We start from the raw sequence: 23,497 nt of genomic DNA, 5'->3' as shown, positions 1-23,497 counted from the left end.
CGTATGGGACCGAAAGAGATGGAAGAATTGAAGAAACAATTGGATGAATTGGCTGAGAAGGGTTATATTCGACCCAATGTTTCACCTTGGGGAGCACCTGTCCTATTTGTCAAGAAAAAGGATGGAAGTTTGAGGCTGTGTGTGGATTACCGAGAGTTGAATAATGTGACTATCAAGAACCGTTATCCTTTGCCAAGGATCGATGATTTGTTTGACCAATTGAGTGGGGCTGGAGTGTTCTCGAAGATTGATCTGAGGTCGGGTTATCATCAACTGAGGATAAAGAACGAGGATATTCCTAAGACTGCATTCAGAACTAGATATGGACACTATGAGTTCGTGGTCATGCCCTTCGGATTGACCAATGCGCCAGCTGTGTTTATGGACCTAATGAACCGGGTGTTCAGTCCTTATCTGGACAAGTTCGTGGTTTTATTCATTGATGATATATTGGTTTACTCCAAGAATGAGGAAGAGCACGAGGAGCATCTGAGGATAGTGTTGAGAACTTTGGCAGAGAATCAGTTGTATGCCAAATTGGATAAGTGCGAGTTCTGGTTGAAGAAAGTTGCCTTTCTGGGGCATGTGATTTCCAAAGAGGGGGTGTCAGTGGATCCTAGCAAGATCGAGGCGGTGACTAGATGGCAGAGTCCCAAGAATGTGGGCGAAATTAGAAGCTTCTTGAGACTAGCTGGATACTACAGGAGGTTTGTCAAAGACTTTTCGAAGATAGCAAAACCATTGACATCCCTAATGAGGAAAAAGAACAGGTTTTTTTGGGATGAGAGTTGTGAGAAGGCTTTCTTGATACTTAAAGAGCGCCTAACCACAGCTCCTATCCTTGCTTTGCCAGATGGGAATGATAACTTCGAAGTATATACTGATGCTTCCAAGAAAGGGTTAGGGTGTGTGTTGATGCAGAACGGGAAGGTAATCGCGTACGCTTCTCGACAGTTGAAGACCTATGAGGAGAATTACCCTACCCATGATCTAGAGTTGGGAGCCGTGGTGTTTGCTCTTAAGTTGTGGCGACATTATCTCTATGGAGCGACTTTCAAGGTATTTTCGATCACAAGAGCACAAGTATATCTATACTCGAAGGAGCCGAACATGAGACAGAGGAGATGGATCGAGTTGATTGGCGACTATGACATGGACTTACTCTATCATGAAGGGAAAGCGAATGTCGTAGCCGATGCTTTGAGTCGGAAGTCTATCCATGCCCTGATCAGTGCCAGATCCAGGGTGAGGATGCTTGGTGAGCTAAGGAAGATGGGGATTTACATGATTCGACGAGGCGAGACCATTGGAGATATGACAGTTGAGCCAGAGTTGTACGAGGAGATTCGAGAGTTACAGAAAGAGGATGCTAGAGTGCAGAAATGGCGCTGTGCAGTGGAACAGGTAGGTGCAGAACCTTACTCTAAATTCGGTATTCATTCAGATGGGAGCTTGAGGTTTGGATAGAGGTGGTGTGTGCCAGCTAATGAGGAACTGAAGAGGAAAATTATTACTGAGGCACATGCTACTCCTTATTCTGTACATCCGGGAGGGGATAAGTTATACAAGGACCTCAAGAAGACGTTCTGGTGGCCTAATATGAAGAAGGAAGTTGCTGAGTTCGTGTCTCGATGTTTGACATGCCAGAGAGTGAAAGGTGAACACAAGAGACCGCAGGGGAAGGTTCAGCCGCTAGATGTGCCAGAGTGGAAGTGGGAGAGTATATCCATGAACTTCATCGTCGGGTTGCCTCGGACTCAAAGAGGTAACAACATGATTTGGGTGATCGTCGACAGGTTGACCAAGTCAGCTCACTTTATTCCCATGAAAGATACTTGGAGTAAGGCTGAGTTGGCTAAGGCTTATGTTCAATACGTGGTAAAGTTGCATGGTGTGCCTAAAGATATCATCTCCGACAGAGATTCCAGGTTTCTATCCAAGTTCTGGCAGGAATTGCAGTCATTGATGGGTACTCAACTGAAGATGAGCCCCGCTTTTTATCCTGCGACTGACGGTCAGACAGAGAGGACTATTCAGACCCTCGAGGATATGTTGAGAGCTTGTGTTCTAGAGTTTGGCGGATCTTGGGAGGACAGACTGGGGTTGATCGAGTTTTCTTACAACAACAGTTATCACGCTAGCATTGGGATGGCACCATTCGAGGCACTCTATGGTAGGAAATGTAGGAGTCCTGTGTGTTGGGATGATGGATCGTATTTGTCGTTTTGGGGTCGAGATTATTCGGAGATGGTTGAGCAGTGCAGTTATTAGGCAAAAGATGAGAGCTTCCCAGGACAGACAGAAGAGCTATGCTGACACTAGGAGAAGTGACATTTCTTTCGAGGTGGGAGAGAAGGTACTACTCAAAGTGTCGCCGATGAAGGGAGTTATGAGGTTCGTAAAGCGAGGAAAGTTGAGTCACAAATTCATCGGACCTTATGAGATTTTGGACAGAGTTGGAGAAGTGTCATACCGTTTAGCTTTGCCACCAGCGTTAGCCATAGTTCATAATGTCTTTCATGTTTCCCAGTTGCGGAGGTACTTGAGCGATCCATCACATGTGTTGAGTCCTGAGGTGATCGAGGTGGATGAATAGTTGTCCTATCTGGAGATACCTAAAAAGATTTTGGACAGGAAAGTGAGGAAGACCAGGAATGGAGAGACAGCTTTGGTGAAAGTCTTGTGGACTAACCACAATGTTGAGGAAGCTACATGGGAGACTGAGGCTTCCATGAGGGAAAGCTATCCACACCTGTTTGCATGAGGTAAGTTCCGGGACGTAACTTTCTTTTTAGGAGGGTAGAATGTAACATTTTGTTTTATGGGCCTAAGTCCATGAGTTCTTTATACTATAACATCTGTTTGGTACCCACATCGATGCGTGGGGGTTTGCTAGAGGAGCGAACTTCGAGACGAAGTTCATTTTAAGGGGGGAAGACTGTAATACTCCGTATTTTATATTACTTTTTAAGTCGGGTTAATTGTTTAGTCGATAATTACGTTAAGATTATTTTACTTGATTTGAGTTGTTTCGTAAGTTAATTGAGACGCGTTTATATGGAATTCGAGATGTGAGCTAACCCATTTACCCTCGACCCATTTGAGTTTACCCAATAACATGTTTAACCCAATTAGCCCAACACCCAACATCATGGACTAACCTAATTGTACCCTAACACTACAAAACCCTACTCCCTCACCCGCCTCCCTCATTTCAGCAGCACCAATCTCAACCTTCACGCAAATCGAGAGAGAGGGAGTGAGTGTGAGTGTTGATGGCACAACAAGGAAGAGCATAGGGTGGTTGTCGACGCTGTGAGGCGGCCTTGGTGGTGGTTTACGTGGCGGTTTAGGTAAGCAGTCACCTTTTCTTTTCTTTTTCTTAGTTTGTCGGGTTGTGGTTGTTGTCACCGTGTGTCACAGGGAGGTGATAAGGGTGGTTGGTGTCGGGGAAATAATATTGGGAGGTTTGAGTCGCCCCTATTGGTGGCGGTTAGGGAGGTTGTAGGCGGTGGAAATGGCGCCAGGGGGATTTTTCGACAGAGACAATCAAACGGGTTTAAATGCGGGTTTTCAGGCGGGTTTAGATGGTTAGGTTTGGGGTGGCGCCACCGTGGACTCGGGGGAGGTCGAAATGGCAGCGCCACGACGCCTGGGTGCATTGTCTGACGGCGAGCAGGGCTGTGGTGGTTTGGCAGGGGATAGGTGATGGCTGCGGTGGTTATAAGTCGAAAACAGGGGGCGGTTGGTGAGGCACGGTGGTGAACCAGGCCAAACGACGGCCCTGGTTTGACTCACCGGCAATAGTCGACCCTGTTGGGGGCGGTCGTTGGTGGCTGGTTCAAACTGGGGGTTTGGGCTGGTGGCTGACACGGGCTAGAGGCGGCGCGTGGGAGCGTGAGAGTGCGTGTGAAGGGACGGTGGTGATGACAGGTTGTTTTAGTTTTGAAACGGTTTTTGTCGTAGATTTAATCGTTATAATTCGTTAAATTGTCATATTCTTAGCTAGTTAATTTAATTCCCGAGTTATTTAAAATATTTAGAGACGGGTTTTGAGTCGGGTTTGTTAAAATGGAAAAGCTGCTAGATCGGGAAAGTTTCCATCTAAGGAAACTTTCCATTTCAAGAAGTTCTATTTTTAGTAACTTTCTATTCACGGGAATAGTTTAAGTAATTGTTTATCATTTATTTATCTTTCAGAGGGCGATTTTGTTGTGGAATATTACTGAGCACCCGACTATTTGACTGCAGTACTGAGGTAGGGGAATACACCGATTGAGTTCTTACGATTATAAAGAGTTGGCATGTTCGGTGATTATATGACATATCTGATTATCTTATTTATCTTGTTGAGCATTATTGTTTCATACGTTTCATACATTGCATTTGCATCGGAGTTGGAGTTGGAGGAGATGAGATTATTGCGATTAAGGCCCAGGCGGGTTCTGCAGGACTTGCCCTGGTGTCCTTAGCTACGAGCTGGTATATCGACGACGGTCGATTAATATAGACTGCCGGGGATCGGTATGGCTGGCAGTTCCGGGGATGTGTGTGATGGAGTTGAGATTGGAGGATCATATCATTGCATTCATTATTATATCGTATTACCTACTCAACCTCGCGGTTGACCACAACCATATTCATGTATGCTGTGATGATCCATTTCTTGGGAAGCGATTGAGTTGTTGAGATATATGGAGCTGGCAGGGGAGAGAGCATGGATCACCTGACTTAGAGCTAGCCCACTTTTATTTCAGTTTAGCTATCAAACTTTATTTTCAGTTTTGAGACATGTTTCATTTGAGTTGTAAACATTTATAACTTTCTATTTAAAGTACTGTTTATTTTTCCTTTGTTATCTATTACCTCGGGTTTCCGAGATGGTAACACCCTTCTTTATCTGAGGAGTCCTAGTCCAGGCCCTTAAATAAATGGGGGTGTTACATGGGCGGGCCCATAAATAACGAACTCATAACGAACTTTTGAAAACTCGTATGGAGGGAAGTTTAGGAAGAGGCACAGCACCTGCTGCGTCTATTCCTGGAGGTGTCTTTCCTGCGTAAAAACGCGATGAAACAGGGGTTTCATTTCATTGTTTCGAAATACAAATTATCAATTTCTCTCTCAAATCTCAACCATTTCCGTCGAAGTTTGATCCAAGAGCTTGCATTTTCCATGACTAATCGAGGTATGTATATCATTCTTGCATTAATCTTCTATAATGGACGAATTGGATCGACAAAATTCGGGGTTTCCAACCCTAAAATGTCGAAAATTTGGGGCTTTTCCCCCAAATGATCTTGCCTTGCACAATTGACCTTGTAAATGGCTAATTGGTAATATAGAATCATAACCATGTATTTGTTTCGAATTTTCGTTGAGTTTTGGGCATTTTGAGTGAAATTGTGACGGTTTCACAGCTAAACCGTAAATTGCTCCTTAGGATTGCCCGTTTACGATGAAACTTGATATTTGGAATCTTTGGATGACGGGTAAAGTTCCTACCATCTCGGAATTTTGGTTTGTGATGACTTTTTCAGGACGCTTTTCTAGGGCATAATCGTCGTTATAACGAAATGCTGTCGAAATTTCGACTCGAACCCATGACTAGGCTTCAACTTAGGCTTGAACTTAACCCAAATTACCACATGAGTGATCGGGTTTGTGGGAATACGGCCAAAGATGGCGAGAAAAGAGCGATTTCGGGGCTTCTAAAACTCGAACATCCCCTAACCAAGGTTCGTCGTCACTTGACGTGTCCTAAAATTACTTTAACGTTGCAGGTGATGAGGCTTCTACTTCTGGGAGAGCTCCCATGGATATAGACACAACCGTTGACGCTTCTCATGCTCTCGAGGAGGCTTTCACTACTGTTGGGGCAGTTGTTGAGGTTGCTGAGGACGAGGTCCTCGAGGAGGAGGAGGAGGAGGAGGAGGAGGCCCCGAGGCTGGCCAACGTTGGGCGAGGTGGCCATCAGCTGAGGGGTGCACCTGCGTGGGCTGAGACCTGGGACAGCAGGCACTTGCTTTGGGGCGCGGAGGGTCACCTGTCCTATAGGACGGTGAAGAGATTGGTAATCTTGAATGCATCACTCATCACTCATCTTCTTTTGTTTCATTTATCCATTCCTTTTCCAATTTCATTCAAACTAAAGATAGCTTTTGTTTCAAATCACAATAGGAGGCCGGGAACATCAGATCGTTCTCGGGCTACACGACGGCGATGGCGTGCTACGAGAGACTGTCGGTGGAGGAGCGAGCCATGATCGAGCGGGGAGCATTTGGCGCCCTAGTGCAGGCTTGGAGGGATATCGCGAAGAGGAAGCTGCGGGCTAACCTTAGCCTGGTCCGCGCTTTCTTGGACCGATTCTGGGACACGACTTCCACTTTTCACATGCCTTTTGGTGAGGTGGAAGTCACGTTGGAGGACTACGGCATGATTTCTGGTCTGCCGTGTGGGACTGATGTGGTGGAGTGGCCGAAGACTGCCATGAGGGTGGATTCGGCCGAGGCTAGGACGTTGATCGGCTGGAACTTGGCGCCGAAGGCTGCTCCAGTGCCTGGTTTGGTGCCTAGTTCTTACGTTTGAGACTACTTTGCGGGGAAGACCCCGGCGTCGGAGGTGATTGACGGGAGGGAGACGGCTCCTCCTCCCTATACAGCTGAGTAGAGGGCCCGCTTATAGCTCTGGTGGTTTCTGTCTTCGATCTATCTCGGAGACAAGGGAGAGAGGCTGTCGACGAAGCTTCTTCCCTTTATTTCTGACCTGAGCTCCCTGGGGCCAGGGGGCCGGGTCATTCTTGGTTTTCTTGTCCTCATCCGCTTCATGAGGGCCATGGTTCGTCCGGAGTTGATGGAGAAGGGGACTTCTCCCAGTGCTTTGTCACCACACTACTCTTTGTTGGAGGTATGAACCTTCATTTAGACTAAAATCACTTCTTTTCCTTATCGAATTACGAAAGATCGTTATTGAATATCTTGATTCACAGGCGTGGGTGTACTCCTACTTTCCGAGCCTCTCGCCCAAGAGGACGGAGCCGCTAGAGAAGGCCTGTCCCGTTGTGAGGGATTAGGTGATGTGTCGCACGAGGAGCAAGCGTTCCTCTCATGGTGTCTACCGGCGGGACGTGAACGCTCTTCAGCTGGACAGCGTGAGCATCTCACTTATATTCGTTTTGCTTCTTTACTACTTTTTAACCGATCATAAAACGATTTCTTGCTTGTCTTTTCCCAGTGGGTGCCCAGACCTTGGGCGGAGTACACTGACGCTCCTCCTTTTGTGGCTGAGGTCCTTCGACCTAGGAGCTCGAGCCGACTGCTGCTGAGGACGTCGATGGGTCCTGTGTGGTACTTGGGCGAGAGCTTGGCACGTCAGTGCTCTCGGGATATCTTGACGGTTCCCATCGATCCTCCTAGGACGATGTTCAGGGAGCCTTCTGAGGCTGAGATGGAGGCTGACTTGGCAGGCGTTGGTGGTGACGCCCTTCTGCTTCTTGGTGAGGACTACTCGGCGTTCCTCTACGGGAGGTTGGCGTACTGGCCTGTTGTGGTGAGCATTTACTCTCCTTATGACCATTTCAAAAGCATGATGAATGATCATCGATTTAATGGCAATCCTTTGTATTTGCAGGAGGTTGAGGCGGCGGGCATCGAGCCCCTAGAGTACCCCGAGACCCTCGAGTACACTGACGCGACCGGAAGGACGACGATCTCTGAGCTGCGTGACTTTGACGTGGCTGTGACGGATGATGGCTTGGACGATTGACAGCATCTGATTCGGAGGGTGAGCCTCTAATTTGTATGATTTTTGTGTACGAACACATTTGGTTGAACTTATCCAATTATTGAGAACTTCTTATTTGAAAATGCAGGTTGCGCCGTCTCGGTTTGTGGCGTTATGGAGGGTAGCCAACCGGCTGCGAGCTACTGCCGTCGAGGTCGTCAGGTATGAACCTTTCGTCTACTTCATTTTTGAACTTTCTAACTTTCTTATGATTGCTTGAAATGATTGACATGAGCCAATTGTTGCGCTTGCAGAGGGAGCACGAGCTGGAGCGAGAGCTAGCTCTGTCTCGGGAGGAGACGGCTCGCCTGCTGAGGGAGCTCGAGGGATACCGAGGTTGTTGATCTCGAGGCGAGAGTTGCTGAGTTAGGCGGCGACCGACAGTAGTTTTGTTTGTTGTTGTTTGTTTTTGGCTGTATCTTACACATTTGTACATTTTAGGATCCATATTTTGGACATTTTGGATTTTGCTTGGTGCTCGAGCCCCCAGTTTGTTGTACATATCCCTCTTTTGGTTGTATATACGATGGCCTGAGTGCCTTTTGCTGCTGGGTTGCGTGGTTTGTACCTGCAGGTTCGCTTTGAACAAGTTTGGTAGACGACGGTTTACGCCATCATGCTACCGAAATTCACATAGAAAATCACGTAAAACATACATTTGTATATATGGCCTAAATTAGCGCAAAACGAATGACTCAAAAGTGCAAAAATGCAAAAAAATGCAAAAAATTTGCCGGAAATGACCGGACGGCAGGGAGGGTTACCCCCAAAAAATATATGAAAAAATAGAAACCTATAAGTTAGAAATGTAATGCAGGACGGGAGTGGAATGATTCCCCAAATAAAAAGAAATATATAAGTTTGAAATAAATTACATTAAATTGGAAAAATGATTCCTCGAAAAGAGAAAAAATAGAAAGAAATATATGTGTGCTAAAATGACGAAAATGTTGATATTGCCTCGAAATGCGTGCCTGTGGAATTAGGAAACACGAATTATGGTAACTTTGACGTATTTACCAAAATAATAACCCGTATGAATAGGAAATTATTCGCTAAGGAATTTAGGAAAGATCCAACGCGGAAAATCACAGAGACGTTGCTGAGGAAGAGGCGCAGCAGGAGCTGCGTCCCTTCGAAGAGACGCAGCAGGTGCTGCGCCTGTTCCCCGGTGTATCCGTCCTGGCGGATTTTAGGAAACAGCTTTTAGTATAAATAGAGACGTCGATAGAGGTTTTATTTACACAATTATTCCGTCTCTTCCTTCGTCTTATCACATAAAACTCTCAAAATAATCATTCATCATGAATACTTTAGAAATTCGTCTAAAAGAATGGACCAATGAGTTCTCTAGTGTGGAGAAGTATGACATGGGTGCTTATAATCTTGGATCGTTGTTGAGTTTGAAGCTTATTAAGGTGGTCAAACCATTCCTAGATGCTTGTCTTGATTATTGGGACCTGAATTATCACGTTTTTGCTTTCCCTGGAGGTGACATTTGCCCATTTCCTGAAGAAATTGCTGCGATCGGTGGGTGGGACCCAGAACACTTGCCTGCTATTCCTTCTACTTCACAAGGGTATAAGAACAAGTTTAGAGACTTGCTTGGGTTGACAAGAATTGAGGTGGACCGTCTAGTGACCTCGAAAGGAGTGCGAATGTTGGATTTTATTAACCGACTCATTAACAAGGTCGACCCCACCATCTCTTATGTTGCTAGGCGAAGGACATTCGGATTTTGCTTGTTACATGTATATGTCCTTCAAGGGCATGTTGATGAGGACATGAGAGGTAATCCCCGTCTTTTGAGCTTGATTGAGCAAATGGAACTGCGCAGGAGCCCAGCCTGTTTATGTTTAGGAGAGATCCTATTGGGTTTGGATAACAGGAAAGCCAATCGTGACCTACCTTATTTGGGAAGTCCCATTATCTTGCAGGTAAAAGAATTAAAGAATTTCTTTTCTTTTTTTTTTTTTCATGTTTTAGTTTTTTTTTTTCTTTTTCGTTTTTTTTTTTGTAACACCTGCTTTTTGGTAGGTTTGGCTTATAGAGCGTCTTCGATTGATCGAGCCCCCAGTTAATGCTCCTGCCTATCATGCTCGCTCAGTTGCTATGAGGACTAGGCCCTATATGGTGGACTTCACTCGAGTCTACAATTATTGGGAAAACAAATTGAAGAGTGATGATGGCCCCTTGATTAGATGGATCATACCATGGTGGCATCTCAAATCCGTCACTGGAGTATCTTCCTTGGATCCTACCCGATCTGTGCGCATTCCTGGCTTGGAAATCATGGTATGCATCTTCCCGGAGAGGCTGATGAGACAGGTCGGACTGAAGCAGACAATCCCGAAGCTTGACACTGTCCCGCAGACTGCCGTGGCGCTTACTACTGAGAGTCGAAGGGAGTGGGCCATTAAATGGGCTCAAAGAAACGCATGGTTCTTGAACTCTTCTGGTAGTGCCTTATGGGTGTCGGACTCCTATCTGCGGTGGAGGAAAGCTACTACTCCGGAGGAGCGTGAGAGATTAAGGAAGCGTGAACCCGTTGACTACAAGGTTCGCGAGGTGGAAAAGGAGAAAGAGAAGCATCTGACTGAGGGAGAGGAAGAAGTCGGGTTTCGAGTTGTTCATCCTTCGAAGAAACCGAAGATCTCTCCTACCGCGGACAAAGTGATGGACAAGAATGGGAAGGCTAGACCTCGAGAAAGACCGTTGGTGATTAGGTCTAAAGTGGCGCAAGAGCGTCCGGCTCGAGGTCGGGACAAGAAATATGACAAAAGTGACAAGGGCAAAGGGAAAATGGAGGAATAGCCCAGGTCTTTATTATTATTTATTATTATTATTATTGTAATAAGAAGGTGGGGTTTTTAGAATCCTAGCCCATTTTTTTGTTTTTTGTTTATCTTTAGCATTATTATGTAACGTACTATTATTACTAGAAAATGAATGAAATAAAGGAGGTTAAATAGTTATGAAACCGTTGTGATTTTCTATTTATTATTCTTGTCGAATTCCAAATGCAACTGCAAATATCCTTCTATTTACATTTTAAAATTAATGGGTTGTATCCCGCGAAGGATTGCCTACGTATTCATTAAAAAATGAAATCAAACCCTTGCGCGTAGTTCGAGTAAATGTAAAAGAATAATTGTTCTAAGCAAGAGCTTGTAACGAACTTAGAAAATAAGCATGAGCTTCTTACTTACTCTTAAGTTGCAATTTAGTTTATTTGATGATACGAGGATGACAGATTGTCAAAATGCAAGACCATGGTGACATTAGCTTATTTCAGCTTGAACAAGGGCCGTTTATTTAGTATCACAAGAGCGACACATGAGGTTACGCGAGGCGCGTTTTTGTCCCTATTCTAGTCATAATACCGCTTTAGTTCGTCAAGGTTTGTTGGGTTGGAAAATTCATTCCCATTTAGGTTTGTGATTCTAACCGCACCCCCCGGAAGTATGGACTTGACTAGAAATGGCCCAGCCCAATTAGGTTTAAATTTTCCTCGTGGGTCGACAGGTAAAAGAGCTCTAATTGACTTGAGTACTAAGTCTTCTTCCTTGATGTTCCTTGGCTTAACCCTTTTGTTGAAGGCTCGTTTGATACGTGCTTGATATGTTTGTACATTATGTAATGCGCGTAGCCTACGTTCATCCAGGAGGATGAGTTCTTCATATCTATCCCTCTTCCAATCGGCTTCTGGGATTTGACTTTCGAGTAAGATGCGCAATGATGGTATTTCTAACTCGAGTGGCTGTACAGCTTCCATGCCGTAGGTTAAATAGAAAGGGGTGGCCCCAGTGGGCGTCCTAATAGATGTACGGTATCCCCATTAAGCAAAGGGTATCTTTGCTCGGCCAATCTCTATAGTTGTCAATCATTTTCTTGAGAATTGTGACAACGTTCTTATTTGCCGCCTCTACCGTGCCATTAGTCTGTGGTCTATATGGCAAAGAGTGGTGATGCCTAATTTTGTACTTGGCTAGCAATTGCTCAGTTTCAGCTTGGAAATGTGATCCATTATCACTAATGATCTCATGTGGGCAACCGTATCGACAGATGATGTTGTTTTGTATGAACTTTGCTACATTTTTAGCCGTGAGACTAGTGTAGGAAGTCGCTTCAACCCATTTGGTTAAATAGTCAATTGCCACTAGGATGAAATAGTGACCTCCTGTTCCGGCTGGAGTTATCTTCCCGATTATATCAATTCCCCAGGCAGAAAATGGCCAAGGAGATATCCTCGTATAGAGCAATGAAGGAGGAACATACTGTACATTCCCGAAGATTTGGCAGTTGTGGCAATGTCTTACGTATTTGATGTAATCGGATTCCATTGTAGTCCAATAATACCCCAAACGTGTGATTTTCTTTGCCATCATGGGCCCACTCATGTGAGGACCGCATTCTCCATCATGGACTTCTTCCATCACTTTCCGTGCCTGTGAATGATCAAGGCAACGTAGAATTACACCAAGAGATGTTCTTTTGTATATCTCTCCTTGCATGAGAACATATTGGGAAGCTAGTAGGCGTATAACACGTTGTCCCCTCTTTTCCATATCCGATGGATAGGTACCGTTGAGCTTAAAATTTAGGATTGCTTGGAACCAAGGTTCCGTTGTGATTTCTTCTTCATCGGTAATTTGGTGGACGTAAGCTGGCTCTGATCGTCGTTCGATGCATAAAGGCATTTCCACCATGTCATCTAGCATATTAATCAAAGATGCAAGTTTTGCAAGAGCATCTGCAAATTGATTTTCTTCTCGAGGTAGGTGTAGATAGGTCACGTGATCAAAGAATTGGGCAACTTGGTCTATTCTGGCTTGATAAGGTGCTAAGCTTTTGCTTCGGATTTTCCAGGATCCCGTAACTTGATTGATGATCAGGGACGAATCCCCATGCACTCGGAGGTTTTTAATGCCTAAGCTCACTGCCGCTTGTAGTCCAATGAGACAAGCTTCGTATTCTGCAGCATTATTTGTCACCTCGAAGTCGAGTTTGACAGAGATCGGTGTATGCCCGCCTTCAGGAGAAATGAGCAACACTCCTATTCCAAATCCTCTTAAGTTTGATGCTCCATCAAAGTAAAGGTCCCAGGAGTCTACATCGGTTTTGAGTATATCCTCGTCTGGAAATGACCAAGTATCTATTGTTTGTGCATCATTGATGGGATTTTCTGCAAGGAATTCGGCAACGGCGCGCCCTTTTATAACTTTCAGAGGCACGTATTTGAGATCGAACTCTGAGAGCATCAAGGTCCATCTTGCTAGGCGTCCGTTGAGGACGGGTTTCTCGAAGAGGTATTTGACAGGGTCCATTTTGGAGTATATTTTGACGGAGTAGCTAAGCATGTAATGACGTAGCTTCTTCGGTGCCCACACAAGAGTGAGGCATGTCTTTTCGAGTTGTGAATATTTGCACTCGTATTCCAGGAACTTCTTACTAAGGTAGTAGATAGCCCTTTCTTCTTTTCCTACGGTTTGAGCTAGCATGGAGCCCATGGTTGTTTCGGTTACTGTGAGATATAAACCAAGAGGTTGATCTCATTGAGGTGACATGAGCACTGGTGGTTTAGCTAATATCTCCTTGATTCGGTCGAATGCCTTTTGACAGTCGTCATCCCACATGGTGTGATCTGTTTTCTTGAGCTTTTTGAAGATAGGTTCACAGATCATGGTTAGTTTCGATATGAATCGTCTTATATATTGCACTTTTCCCATGAATCCTCTGACTTCTTTTTCTGTTTGAGGTTGTGGCATTTTGATCAGAGCTTTGATCTTGGAAGGGTCTATTTCTATACCTCGTTGGCTAACGACGTATCCCAGGAGTTTGCCAGATGTTACTCCGAATGCGCACTTCTGAGGATTGAGCCTCATGTTGTATTTTCGTATCCTTGAGAAGAATTTGCGAAGGTTCGAAATATGCCCCTCTCTATCCTTGGACTTGACAATCATGTCGTCTACGTATACCTCAACTTCTTTATGCATCATGTCATGTAGGAGTGTAGTTGTGTGCGTTGATATATAGCTCCGGCGTTGATTAACCCAAACGGCATGACCGTGTAGCAATAGGTTCCCCATTGAGTGACAAAGGCGGTCTTATGCATGTCTTCCATGGCCATCTTGATTTGGTTGTACCCTGCGTACCCATCCATGAAGGATAGTAACGCGTGATCTGCGGTATTGTCCACCAATATGTCGATATGTGGTAGAGGAAAGTCATCTTTATGACTTCCTTTTTAGGTATGGGTACTATGTTGGCTACCCAGTCAGAGTACTCGGAAACTTTGATGAACCCGGCTTTGAATTGCTTATCGACTTCTTCCTTAATCTTGAGAGCCCATTCTGTCCTCATTCGATGAAGCTTCTGTTTCACGGGCTTGAAACCTGGCTTAATTGGATTCTATGTTCGGCAATATTCCTGTCGATCCCTGACATGTCTTTGTAGGACCAAGCGAAAACGTCTTTGAATTCGTTTAGGAGGTCTATGAAACTGGCCCTTTCGGCAGAGCTTAAGGTAGTCCCTATCCTAAGTTCTTGGGGTTCTAGTTCGGTTCCTACATTGATGGGTTCGTTGTTCTCTATTACTGGTCCCCTTTCCCCCTCTTGTAGTATTTCCTTGTCTATGTAGGGAGGTATCTCAATTGAGTCTGGGTCTGGGTCATCCTCAGTATCATCGTAAACAGAATTGCATTCAAGATAACACAAAGAGTAAGCAAAACCTGATTTATTCATATTAATGTTTGAGAAAAGTTGAAACAAAGAAGCCATCTGATCTATGGTCAGTGGAGGTAAAGGGACAGTACTTGGGACATTTCCCGAACTACAGTTACTATTTGAGGCTAAGCTAGGAGAAACAAAGGGAATGGGGATGACGACAGGAGGAGACTCCCTAGCAACTTCTCTAGATTCCGACTCTGACTCCGACTCTGACTCTGACTCGAATTCATCGTCTCCTGGTTCTCCCTTGAACATCTCTCCTTCTCCAGTTGTGAGCTTGGAGAGTCTTCCTTGATTGTTGGTCCACTTGATTGATTTTCTCCATCATTTCTGCTGGTCCGCGTTTGTTTCTGTGATTAACGCGGAAGGGTTGAAGTGATCGTCTTGAAGTATCATGGTAATGATCTCATTCTGCGCGGCTCTAACAAATCGATCTTCTCCAAATAGTAGACTAACAGCTTGTTCGTCTAAGCAAGGCGCTTGACGAGCCTTGACGGTAGGAACCGTTTCTGGAGGAATGAAGTAGCAATCGTGAAAGATCTCGATTCCGACCAGCTTCCCTCCTAGGTAGTGCCAAGGTTCGGGAAACCCGTGAAAGAGTTCTTGACTTCCTTCCCTAACGAAGTATCCATTTAGGGTAGGGAGATATGGTCGCATTTGGACTCCTACGTGCTTACGGCTTTGAACTTGAGTGAGCATCTTGAGAACTTCCTCTTTAGTGGGTTTGTATCCTAGTCCAAGTGGTACTCTTTTTGAGTTGCCTTCCTTGTAGGGTGCGAAGGCGTTTCTTCGGGCGGGGTTCAAAGGCATTCCCGGGAAGTATCCCTGGGATTTGAGTATGTGGTTGACCACCAAATTGGAGTAGGGATCGTAGTATAGGGGTGCCAACTCACTTTCTACGACCCTTATGCTTTGAAAGCCCCCAAGTTCATATACTGGATCCGCAAGGACTTGATTATTTGACTTCTTTTTTATTATTGCTTTGATGGGTGACGAAGTGATCGTCACTACTTTGCCATTTAGTGGAATTTTGATCTTTTGGTGAAGGGTGGATGTTACCGCTTTGGAAGCGTGAATCCAAGGTCTTCCCAGAAATATGTTGAAGGAAGCTTCAATGTCAACTATTTGGAAGTTAACCTTTCGCTCAATTGGCCCTGTGGCTATGGTTAGGTTAACGCGTCCTACTACCTTTCGTCGTGTACCATTATATGCGCGAACACCTTGATTGGTAGGGGTCCAATCCGACTCTTTCATGCCTAGTTTGTATGCTGTTTTCAAGGGTATGACGTTGACTGCGGAGCCATCATCTACTAAGGTCATTGACACATTCTTCTTTAAGCAAATGACAGTGATGTAAAGAGCCAAGTTGTGACTAGCGCCAAAGGGCGGCAAATCTTCATATGAGAAAGTAATATGATTACTTAGCTTCGGTGATTCTTGGAAGACCAAGTTGACTACATCGTCGGGTGTGGAGTTATGTGCTACGTTTAGTTTGGCCAAAGCTTGCAGTGAAGCTTGACGATGTAGGAATGAGCTTGCTACTAGTTGCCAGACTGAAAGATCAGCCTTTGTCTTCTGTAATTGCTTTAGCAAATGATCAGTAGAGTCATCTTCATTATCATTTGGTGTGATAACGTTGGTTGGACCATTTTGAGTAGTACTTTGGTATGGACACCCCGAGCGAGTTAGGTGGTCCACGTCTTAGTCTTCACCATTTTGGGCTATTTCCTTGACTAGGGAGTGTTCAATGGAATACTCGTCCTCATCATTATTGGCCCATACTCCATTGATTGTAGCTAGTTCCTTTATTCTCATGATCTCGTCCTCTAATTGTGTAATTTGGTCGATTAATTTATCAACCACGACGACTACTTCTTGCATAGTAGCATTTTGGGAGAAAATTAGTGGCGCATGTTCTTTAGGTGTTGCATTGGGGTCATGTAAAGTTGTCACCACATTTTCCAATTCCGAAACTTGCCTATCCACACTCTTTGCCCATACGATGAAGTCGGTAATGGTAGGGGAAATGATAGAGTAGAACCCTTCATTCTCGATCGCGTGGATCTCATCTTCGACTGGAGAAATGAGGTGTGAACAATCTAAGGTAGATTCTTCACTTGTGATCACTAGAATTCCAAGAGGATTATGAGTGTTGTTAGGCTTACCTCCCGGCGGTATTGGTAGTCGACCATCCTCAATCATGTCTTGGAGCACATTTTTCAATTTGTAGCATTTTTCTGTGTCATGTCCCTTACCCCTATGATATTCGCAGTATGAATTCTCGTCCCAGAACATGGATTTCTTTTCTGGTTCGGGTGTAGGGCCTTTGGGTTGGAGTTTGCCTTGTTTCATCAACCTTTTTAGAGCATTGGAGTAAGTGTCCCCAAGATTTGTAAATTTCCTTGGTGGGGTACTCTTCTTGGATGGCTCGAGGAGGTTAACTTCATCGGTCTTGCTAGTGGAGCCGTAAGAACGACTTGTTGAGCCTTGATATCCTCGGCCTACCATTTTGGATAAGAGCCCTTTACGGATGTCATCTTCGATCCTTATTCCTAGTACGGTTAAATCTTTGAAAGTTTTGATGTTTTGGTACCTCAAATGACTCGCATAGATGGGTTTTAGGTTGTCCACGAACTTCTCCACAAGGGTAGCTTCGTCTGGGCGTTCAACTAGTTGGGTACTAGTCTTCCTCCACCTACCAAGGAAGTCGGTGAAAAATTCTTTATCATTTTGGGTAAGAACCTCTAAAGTGTGCATGTTGACTTGGATCTCAGCGTTATCCGCATATTGCTTAGCAAACTCGATCGCGGCATCTTCCCAAGTAGCGATCTTCTTATGTTCTAGAGAGTAGAACCATTGCTTTGGGATGGTGTCAAGAGATGAAGGAAAGATCCTTAAGAACATCTCGGGTTTGGTGCCTTTGATAGACATATAGTCCTTAAAAGCACATATGTGATTCAAAGGGTTTTCGTGCCCCTTGAATTTAGGGATACCGTCATCTTGAAGTTGGTTGGCAACTTGGAACTCACGGCCTCATATTTACGGTTATTTTCCCTATAAATGTCATCTCCTTTGAGATACATCAATTGTTCCTCTAAATATTGGAGTCGTTTCTCAGCTGCAGTCATTCCTATGGGAGGGTCTTCTTCCCCGAAGTTGTTCACAAAGCTATCATCTACTTCACTTTCACGAGGAGGCATCCTCGTTTCTACGGTATAAATTTGGCCCTCAATGGTGTCAAGGCGATCATACACTTGGTCTTGAGTGAATTGGAGACGAGCTAGTGCGGTTAGGATTTGATCATTACCATCTTGGAGTTGATTGAAGTTTACGTCGCTTGTTTCAGGCATCTTGGAAACTGGATAAGAGATCGACGATGAATTAAAACACGATCGACCATTCTAGCACACTTACTAAGAAAGAAATGTTTTGACTCGTGACGTGGGAGTGTGCCACTTGTGCCAGTGAGCTTTGAAAAAGATGACAAAGTTTGGAAATGTGTGTCCTAGTCAACCATAGTGTAGTTGTAGGAGTGGACTCTAAGTGAGGTTTTGAAATGGGCTTGAGCCCGGAATTTTGACTCGACAAATGGACAGAGTTTCGACTCGGTTTTGCGCTAATCATTGGCTTTTTTTCGAAATTTACATTTTTAAGGGATTTTGATTTTACAAAAATCGTCATGGTTTCGTTTAGAAATGGTGATCACGTAAGGTACAAACATTTATACATGCATTATAACGGGATGCTGAGTGCATTTAAAAGTGTTTTGGTTTAAAAGGTGGGTTGCCATACCGAACAATCAAACCCGAAGTCTATGGAGATGCTCGTACCAAACAAGAGTAAGGCCGATTCCTAGTCCATTTCCTCAAGTAGTGAAAGTTCTTGATACAAACAAGAGTAAGTACCATGGTATGGATGACGTCAATCGCTATTCATCCTTAGGCCCAAATAAGAATTAGGACCGTTTAGACGGGACGATTGGTCGAATAGGTTGGGTTGGGCCTAGGAAGGCCGAATGAAACGATCTAGGAAGACCGAGCTATGAAAACCGACAATTGTCTTGTACAAACTATTCCCTAACCTTGTTCAAGTTTCACCCTTTTGGCTACACGTAAGTGTATTATCCCCAGCGGAGTCGCCAAACTGTCGACACGGGCCACGGGGGTGCTTGGGAAACAAGCGTTTGCATTTGTGGAGTCGCCACCAATTTATTATGGAAAATCGGAAACCGTTCAAATACCTCGTGCCATGTCAAGACATAAAGTAGTGACATGAACACCACGAATTCGTTACCCTTAGCATTCTATGTCTAGAATAACTCTCGTGGATGCCAATGAACACGGATGTTCACAGAGATCTGGAGTAAGGGGTGAGGGTACGTATTAGGAAGCTCTTTTGATTGAACACATAATCCCGCCCGCCTCGATAGCGGCCTCTACTAATGATTAGGGAAAATCGTCTATACTTGATATATTGTCGATTATATGCATGCAATGCAACATCCATTAGATTAATCCTAGCATGTGAGAATTAACTAAGTCGGTGAAACATGTAGTTTTAGCATACAATTAATGTCGAATTGGAATTTAATGTTAATTGCATGTGAGAGCATGTAAATAAATCATACAAATGCGATAAATAATACAATAATAGAAAATTACAATAATTACATTGGATTAATTGATTTATGTCGAAAATACCTTTAAAACAGATGATTTGAGAAAGAAAGAGTAAAGGAATAAACGAACAGATTATTAATGATAATACGATTAGTAGTAGATTAAATACGTAAGCTAATAAAACTAGGTCAAGGCAGAACGAAAGTTCAGAGACAGAAATCAACCCGGAACAGGCATAGCAGAGCTGCGCCCTCTGGAAGAGGCGCAGCAGTTGCTGCGTCTGTTCCAAGGGTGAGTTCTGGTTGTTAAGCCTGAACTACAACTCGTTAGTATTCGTGGGTGAATTTAAGGATTGAGTACGATATTCGACTCGGATGAAAGTGATTTAATACATTAATTACATGTGAATGAGTCATAAAAACGATAAAACATGGATGAGACGAATGTAAACGAATTAATTTCATGGATGAAAGATTGATTAGTGACATGGTGAACTAATTAGGTTAAACATATGGCGAATTAATGAAGAACTAATGACGGATAAACAGATGGGAATATACCAAAGATCGAATTCCAGAAACTCGATATGAACGAATCGAATTTCTACAACACGGATTGACTTTAATGACGAAAACCCGCAAACATTGGTTATTAGGGATTTAAGTCGGGATTTAACGATGAATTATATACTAACAGTGATTAACAACATGTGAAATTATTACGTGAGAAAAACAAGAGCAACAATGACGAAAGAAAACAAATAGACGAAACTAACAGAGGACGAAGGAAGAAGAAAGGAAGCAGGAACTGCGGCAGCCTCACGAAGAGGCGCAGCAGGTGCTGCATCCCTTCGAAGAGGCGCCGCAGTTGCTGCGTCCTTTCTCGACGTCTGCCCTCTGATAATCCGTAAAAAAGGGTTTTAAACATGGTTTTACAAATCGGTTTTAGAAGTACTTTCGACATAAATCTTACAAGATGATTATAAAAAGTAAATAACAATAAATAAAAGAGAGATTTACACCCTCAGACTTACATGTTTGACAAAACGAGATGAACTAAGTTTAAGTTTAGTGATGCTCGACTCGAATGTAACGAAAGTGCCCTCGTAAGAAGAAAACGATTAAGATTGATTAAGTTGATTATGGTGTAGTTGGTCAAATTGGTCGGTCATGCAAACGAGGCTGGTACTCAGAAGGATCTGAGCTTACGTGGTTGAAAATTCAAGCACGTAGACGCCAAAAAGTAAGAACGTGGTCTAGAATGCAAATGGAGAAGAGAAGGGCGGACACTCGCGTGAGAAATATGAGGAGCGAAGGCTCCTATTTATACTAATCACGGAATTAGGGTTTTCGGAGAGACTTTGTAAGTGAATCTTGAAAAGATATGAAAAGATACGAAAAAATACGCAGAAAAGGACTTGGGAAGAGGCGCAGCATGCACTGCGTCTCTTGGAAGAGGCGCAGCACCTGCTGCGTCTGTTCCCAAGTGGTTTCCTCCTACGAAAGAAAGATTTCCGTGTTTAATTTATGGAATAACGGAATAATCTTATTTTTCTTAATATTTTGTATGAATATTACGGGAAATTCTTTACCAAAGACTAAAAGATTGCGAAATATGGAATAGAAATATCCGGAACATTCCAGAACATTCTGACTCGGGATTTAGAAAATGAAGACGATTTTAGGCCCGGACTCCAAATGTACTCTAATTACTGTCAAAACGACCGTATCGGCGCGTAGATGACAATTAAGAGGTAGACTTAAATGTTTGAGCAATCACTTGACAATAACTTACGAACTGTCACAAATCGTTCCGCGTACCAGACATGCGGCCCAATCATCACCGGGTGGTTTGCTGAAGTTGCAAAAATGAGGTGTCTACAGAGCCCCCACTTTGACTGAGGCTTGGACAAGGCGAAAGTCAAAGTATAGCCATCAGGTCAATCGAAGATTACAACCTGACGACAATGGCGACGCGAGGCGGCTCAAGGGGTCTGAGCCAAGGACCTGTCGTCGGGAACATTTTAGAGTCTGTCGACTATCGGGGAGGGTCGTTTAAAGTCCATTAGACTACGTAAGGAAGCTCGCCAGCCATAAGAAAAGACCATACCTGAAACTTCTTTCTCATGATGCTTCTGGAGGTGCATAGGAGCTAAAGTTAAGCGTAGGAGCTAGAGGTAAGCGTAGGAGCTAAAGGATAAGACCTAAAAGATATATATGTTACACTAAAGCTTCTTTACATCACCATTAATGGAGATTATATGTTCTTCACATGGTATCCGTCGCTTGAGGTTCATGATCTTGTGATATTCTTCTTTTATTACGCTTCCGCTCATAGATTCTCTGGATCTTTACTCCATTTTTGGTGTGATCTTTCTTGCTTCTACTTCAATTGTTTACGTTTTTCTTTGTTCATTGAATCATTTAGATATCGTTCTCTTTGTTTCTTGCAACAACGCCTGATGATATAAGTGTTACGTCTGTTCCTGATGCTATTGACATTTTAGATGATCCTTTGTATATCTCTAATTCAGATCAGCCTACACTAAAGTTAGTAGATATAAAGTTTAATGGTACTCACTTTCTGCAGTGGAAACGTAAGGTTTATCAGGCTTTAGTTGCTAAAAGCAAAGAAGGATTCATAGATGGATCTTTCAGATCAGTTCTTGATAAGAAGGATAAAAAGTATAATCGCTGGATTCGTTGTGATCTATTGGTTAAGAAATGGATTACAAACTCTATGGAGTCACAGATTGCAGAAACTGTGCAGTATGCGTCTAGTGCGAAGGAACTGTTTGGAGATATGCTTGAAAGATATGGTCAGACTAATGGTTTAGAAATTTATGAATTGAAAAAGGATTTAGGTCAAATCTCTAAGGATAATTCTGCACTAATTGAGTATTACAGTAAGCTTAAGCAAGCCTGGGAAAATCTTAAAGCACTTGACCCCATACCTTACTGCACATGTGGAGCAATGGATGCTTGCACTTGTTAGATGCTTAAAATAGTCTTAGATATGGAGACTAACTCTAAGCTCATTCAATTCTTGATGGGCCTGAACAATGCTTTTGAGGCAGTTAGGACAACTGTGTTATCCATGAAACCTTTGTCAGCATTGTCCAAGGCTTTAGGTTTGTTACAAAAGATAGAAAGGCAGAGGAAGATATCTGAGTCCACAATTGTTCATCCTGAGTCTAGTGCTTATGCTTCTGCTAGGTCTTCTTATGTACAACAGACTGATTGGAAGAGGCAAAAGCTTGACACCAATACTGTTAAGCCACAGAAGTTATGTACTCATTGTCAGAAAGGAGGTCATAATCTAGATGAATGCTTCAATTTCAAAACTTGTGATCACTATGGAAAGACAGGTCATGTGATTACTAACTGTTTAATCAGAACAAGAGCTTGGAACAATACATATTCCAGGGGTAGAGGCAGGCACACTAACAGCAGTAACAGGTCCAATGTCTATCACATGAGGGCAAACAATGTTGATACTTTGCCTGTTGCAGATAATCCACTTGAAGTTTCAGGTCCTGGATCAGTTGATCCTAGTCCTAAAACTCAGGTGCATGCATGGATCAAGCTGCAGTGGATGTCATAGTCCATAATGTTATGCAGCAAGTGTTAAAGGCATATTTAGACCATGCTTCTGCAGCTGCTTCTTCTTCTATTAACTTTGCAGGTACAGACTTGTATCTACAAGCTTTTACTGTAGCACAAACTTATGGTCAGATATCATGGATAGTTGACATAGGGGCTTCTGACCATATGACCTCTAATGAGGATATTATATACAATATAAGGCTCTTGCAGAAGCCAGTTATGATAGGTCTACCAGATGGTACTATTAAGTTGGTGCATAAAATGGGTGATATCAGTCTTACTCCCACTATTCATTTGAAGAATGTTTTGGTAGTACCAGATTTTAAGCAAAATCTATTATCTGTTAGCAAGTTGATACAGTTTACTCCTATGATTGTCCTATTTACTTCCAAGTATTGTGCATTCCAGGACCTTTCCAGTAAGGTTCCTTTGGGATTAGCTGAAAAAAAAGGAGGACTGAACTAGTTTACTCCTTTGATGAAGAATAAAGAGCAGGATAGACAACTGCCAACATCTTTTATGCAGAATGCTTCAAACATTAGAGAATTTCCTTTTTCAGCATCTAATGTTTGTAATAAAGAATGTAATATGGAATTATTACATTCCAGGCTACGCCATAATTCTTTTGACAAATTGAGGCATGTAATGATTTTTTCTGAGAATAAGAAGTTCAATTGTGAGACTTGTGCTTTGTCTAAATTGCATATTTTGCCCTTCCAAAGGAGCAATTCTTATGCCAAATCATTATTTGAGTTGGTTCATT

The 23,497-nt window shown here is 43.4% G+C and overlaps 2 protein-coding genes across 2 annotated transcripts; both read left to right on the top strand.

The window, feature by feature from the left end:
• Nucleotides 1-18: 18 nt before the first annotated feature.
• On the top strand, nt 19-2,764 carry LOC141588708 (uncharacterized). Its single transcript, XM_074410137.1, has 6 exons — nt 19-137; nt 1,233-1,404; nt 1,648-1,765; nt 1,904-2,014; nt 2,178-2,538; nt 2,635-2,764. Exons 1-6 carry the CDS (start codon nt 19-21, stop codon nt 2,762-2,764), a joined length of 1,011 nt encoding a protein of 336 aa, XP_074266238.1.
• Nucleotides 2,765-5,815: 3,051 nt separating this feature from the next.
• Nucleotides 5,816-22,123, top strand: LOC141588707 (uncharacterized). Its single transcript, XM_074410136.1, has 2 exons — nt 5,816-5,905; nt 21,557-22,123. Exons 1-2 carry the CDS (start codon nt 5,816-5,818, stop codon nt 22,121-22,123), a joined length of 657 nt encoding a protein of 218 aa, XP_074266237.1.
• The last annotated feature ends 1,374 nt before the right edge of the window (nt 22,124-23,497 follow it).

The sequence above is a fragment of the Silene latifolia genome, chromosome 6, assembly GCF_048544455.1.
Source record: "Silene latifolia isolate original U9 population chromosome 6, ASM4854445v1, whole genome shotgun sequence".
NCBI classification, from domain to species: Eukaryota; Viridiplantae; Streptophyta; class Magnoliopsida; order Caryophyllales; family Caryophyllaceae; genus Silene; species Silene latifolia.
This window is presented reverse-complemented; position numbering and strand designations above follow the sequence as displayed.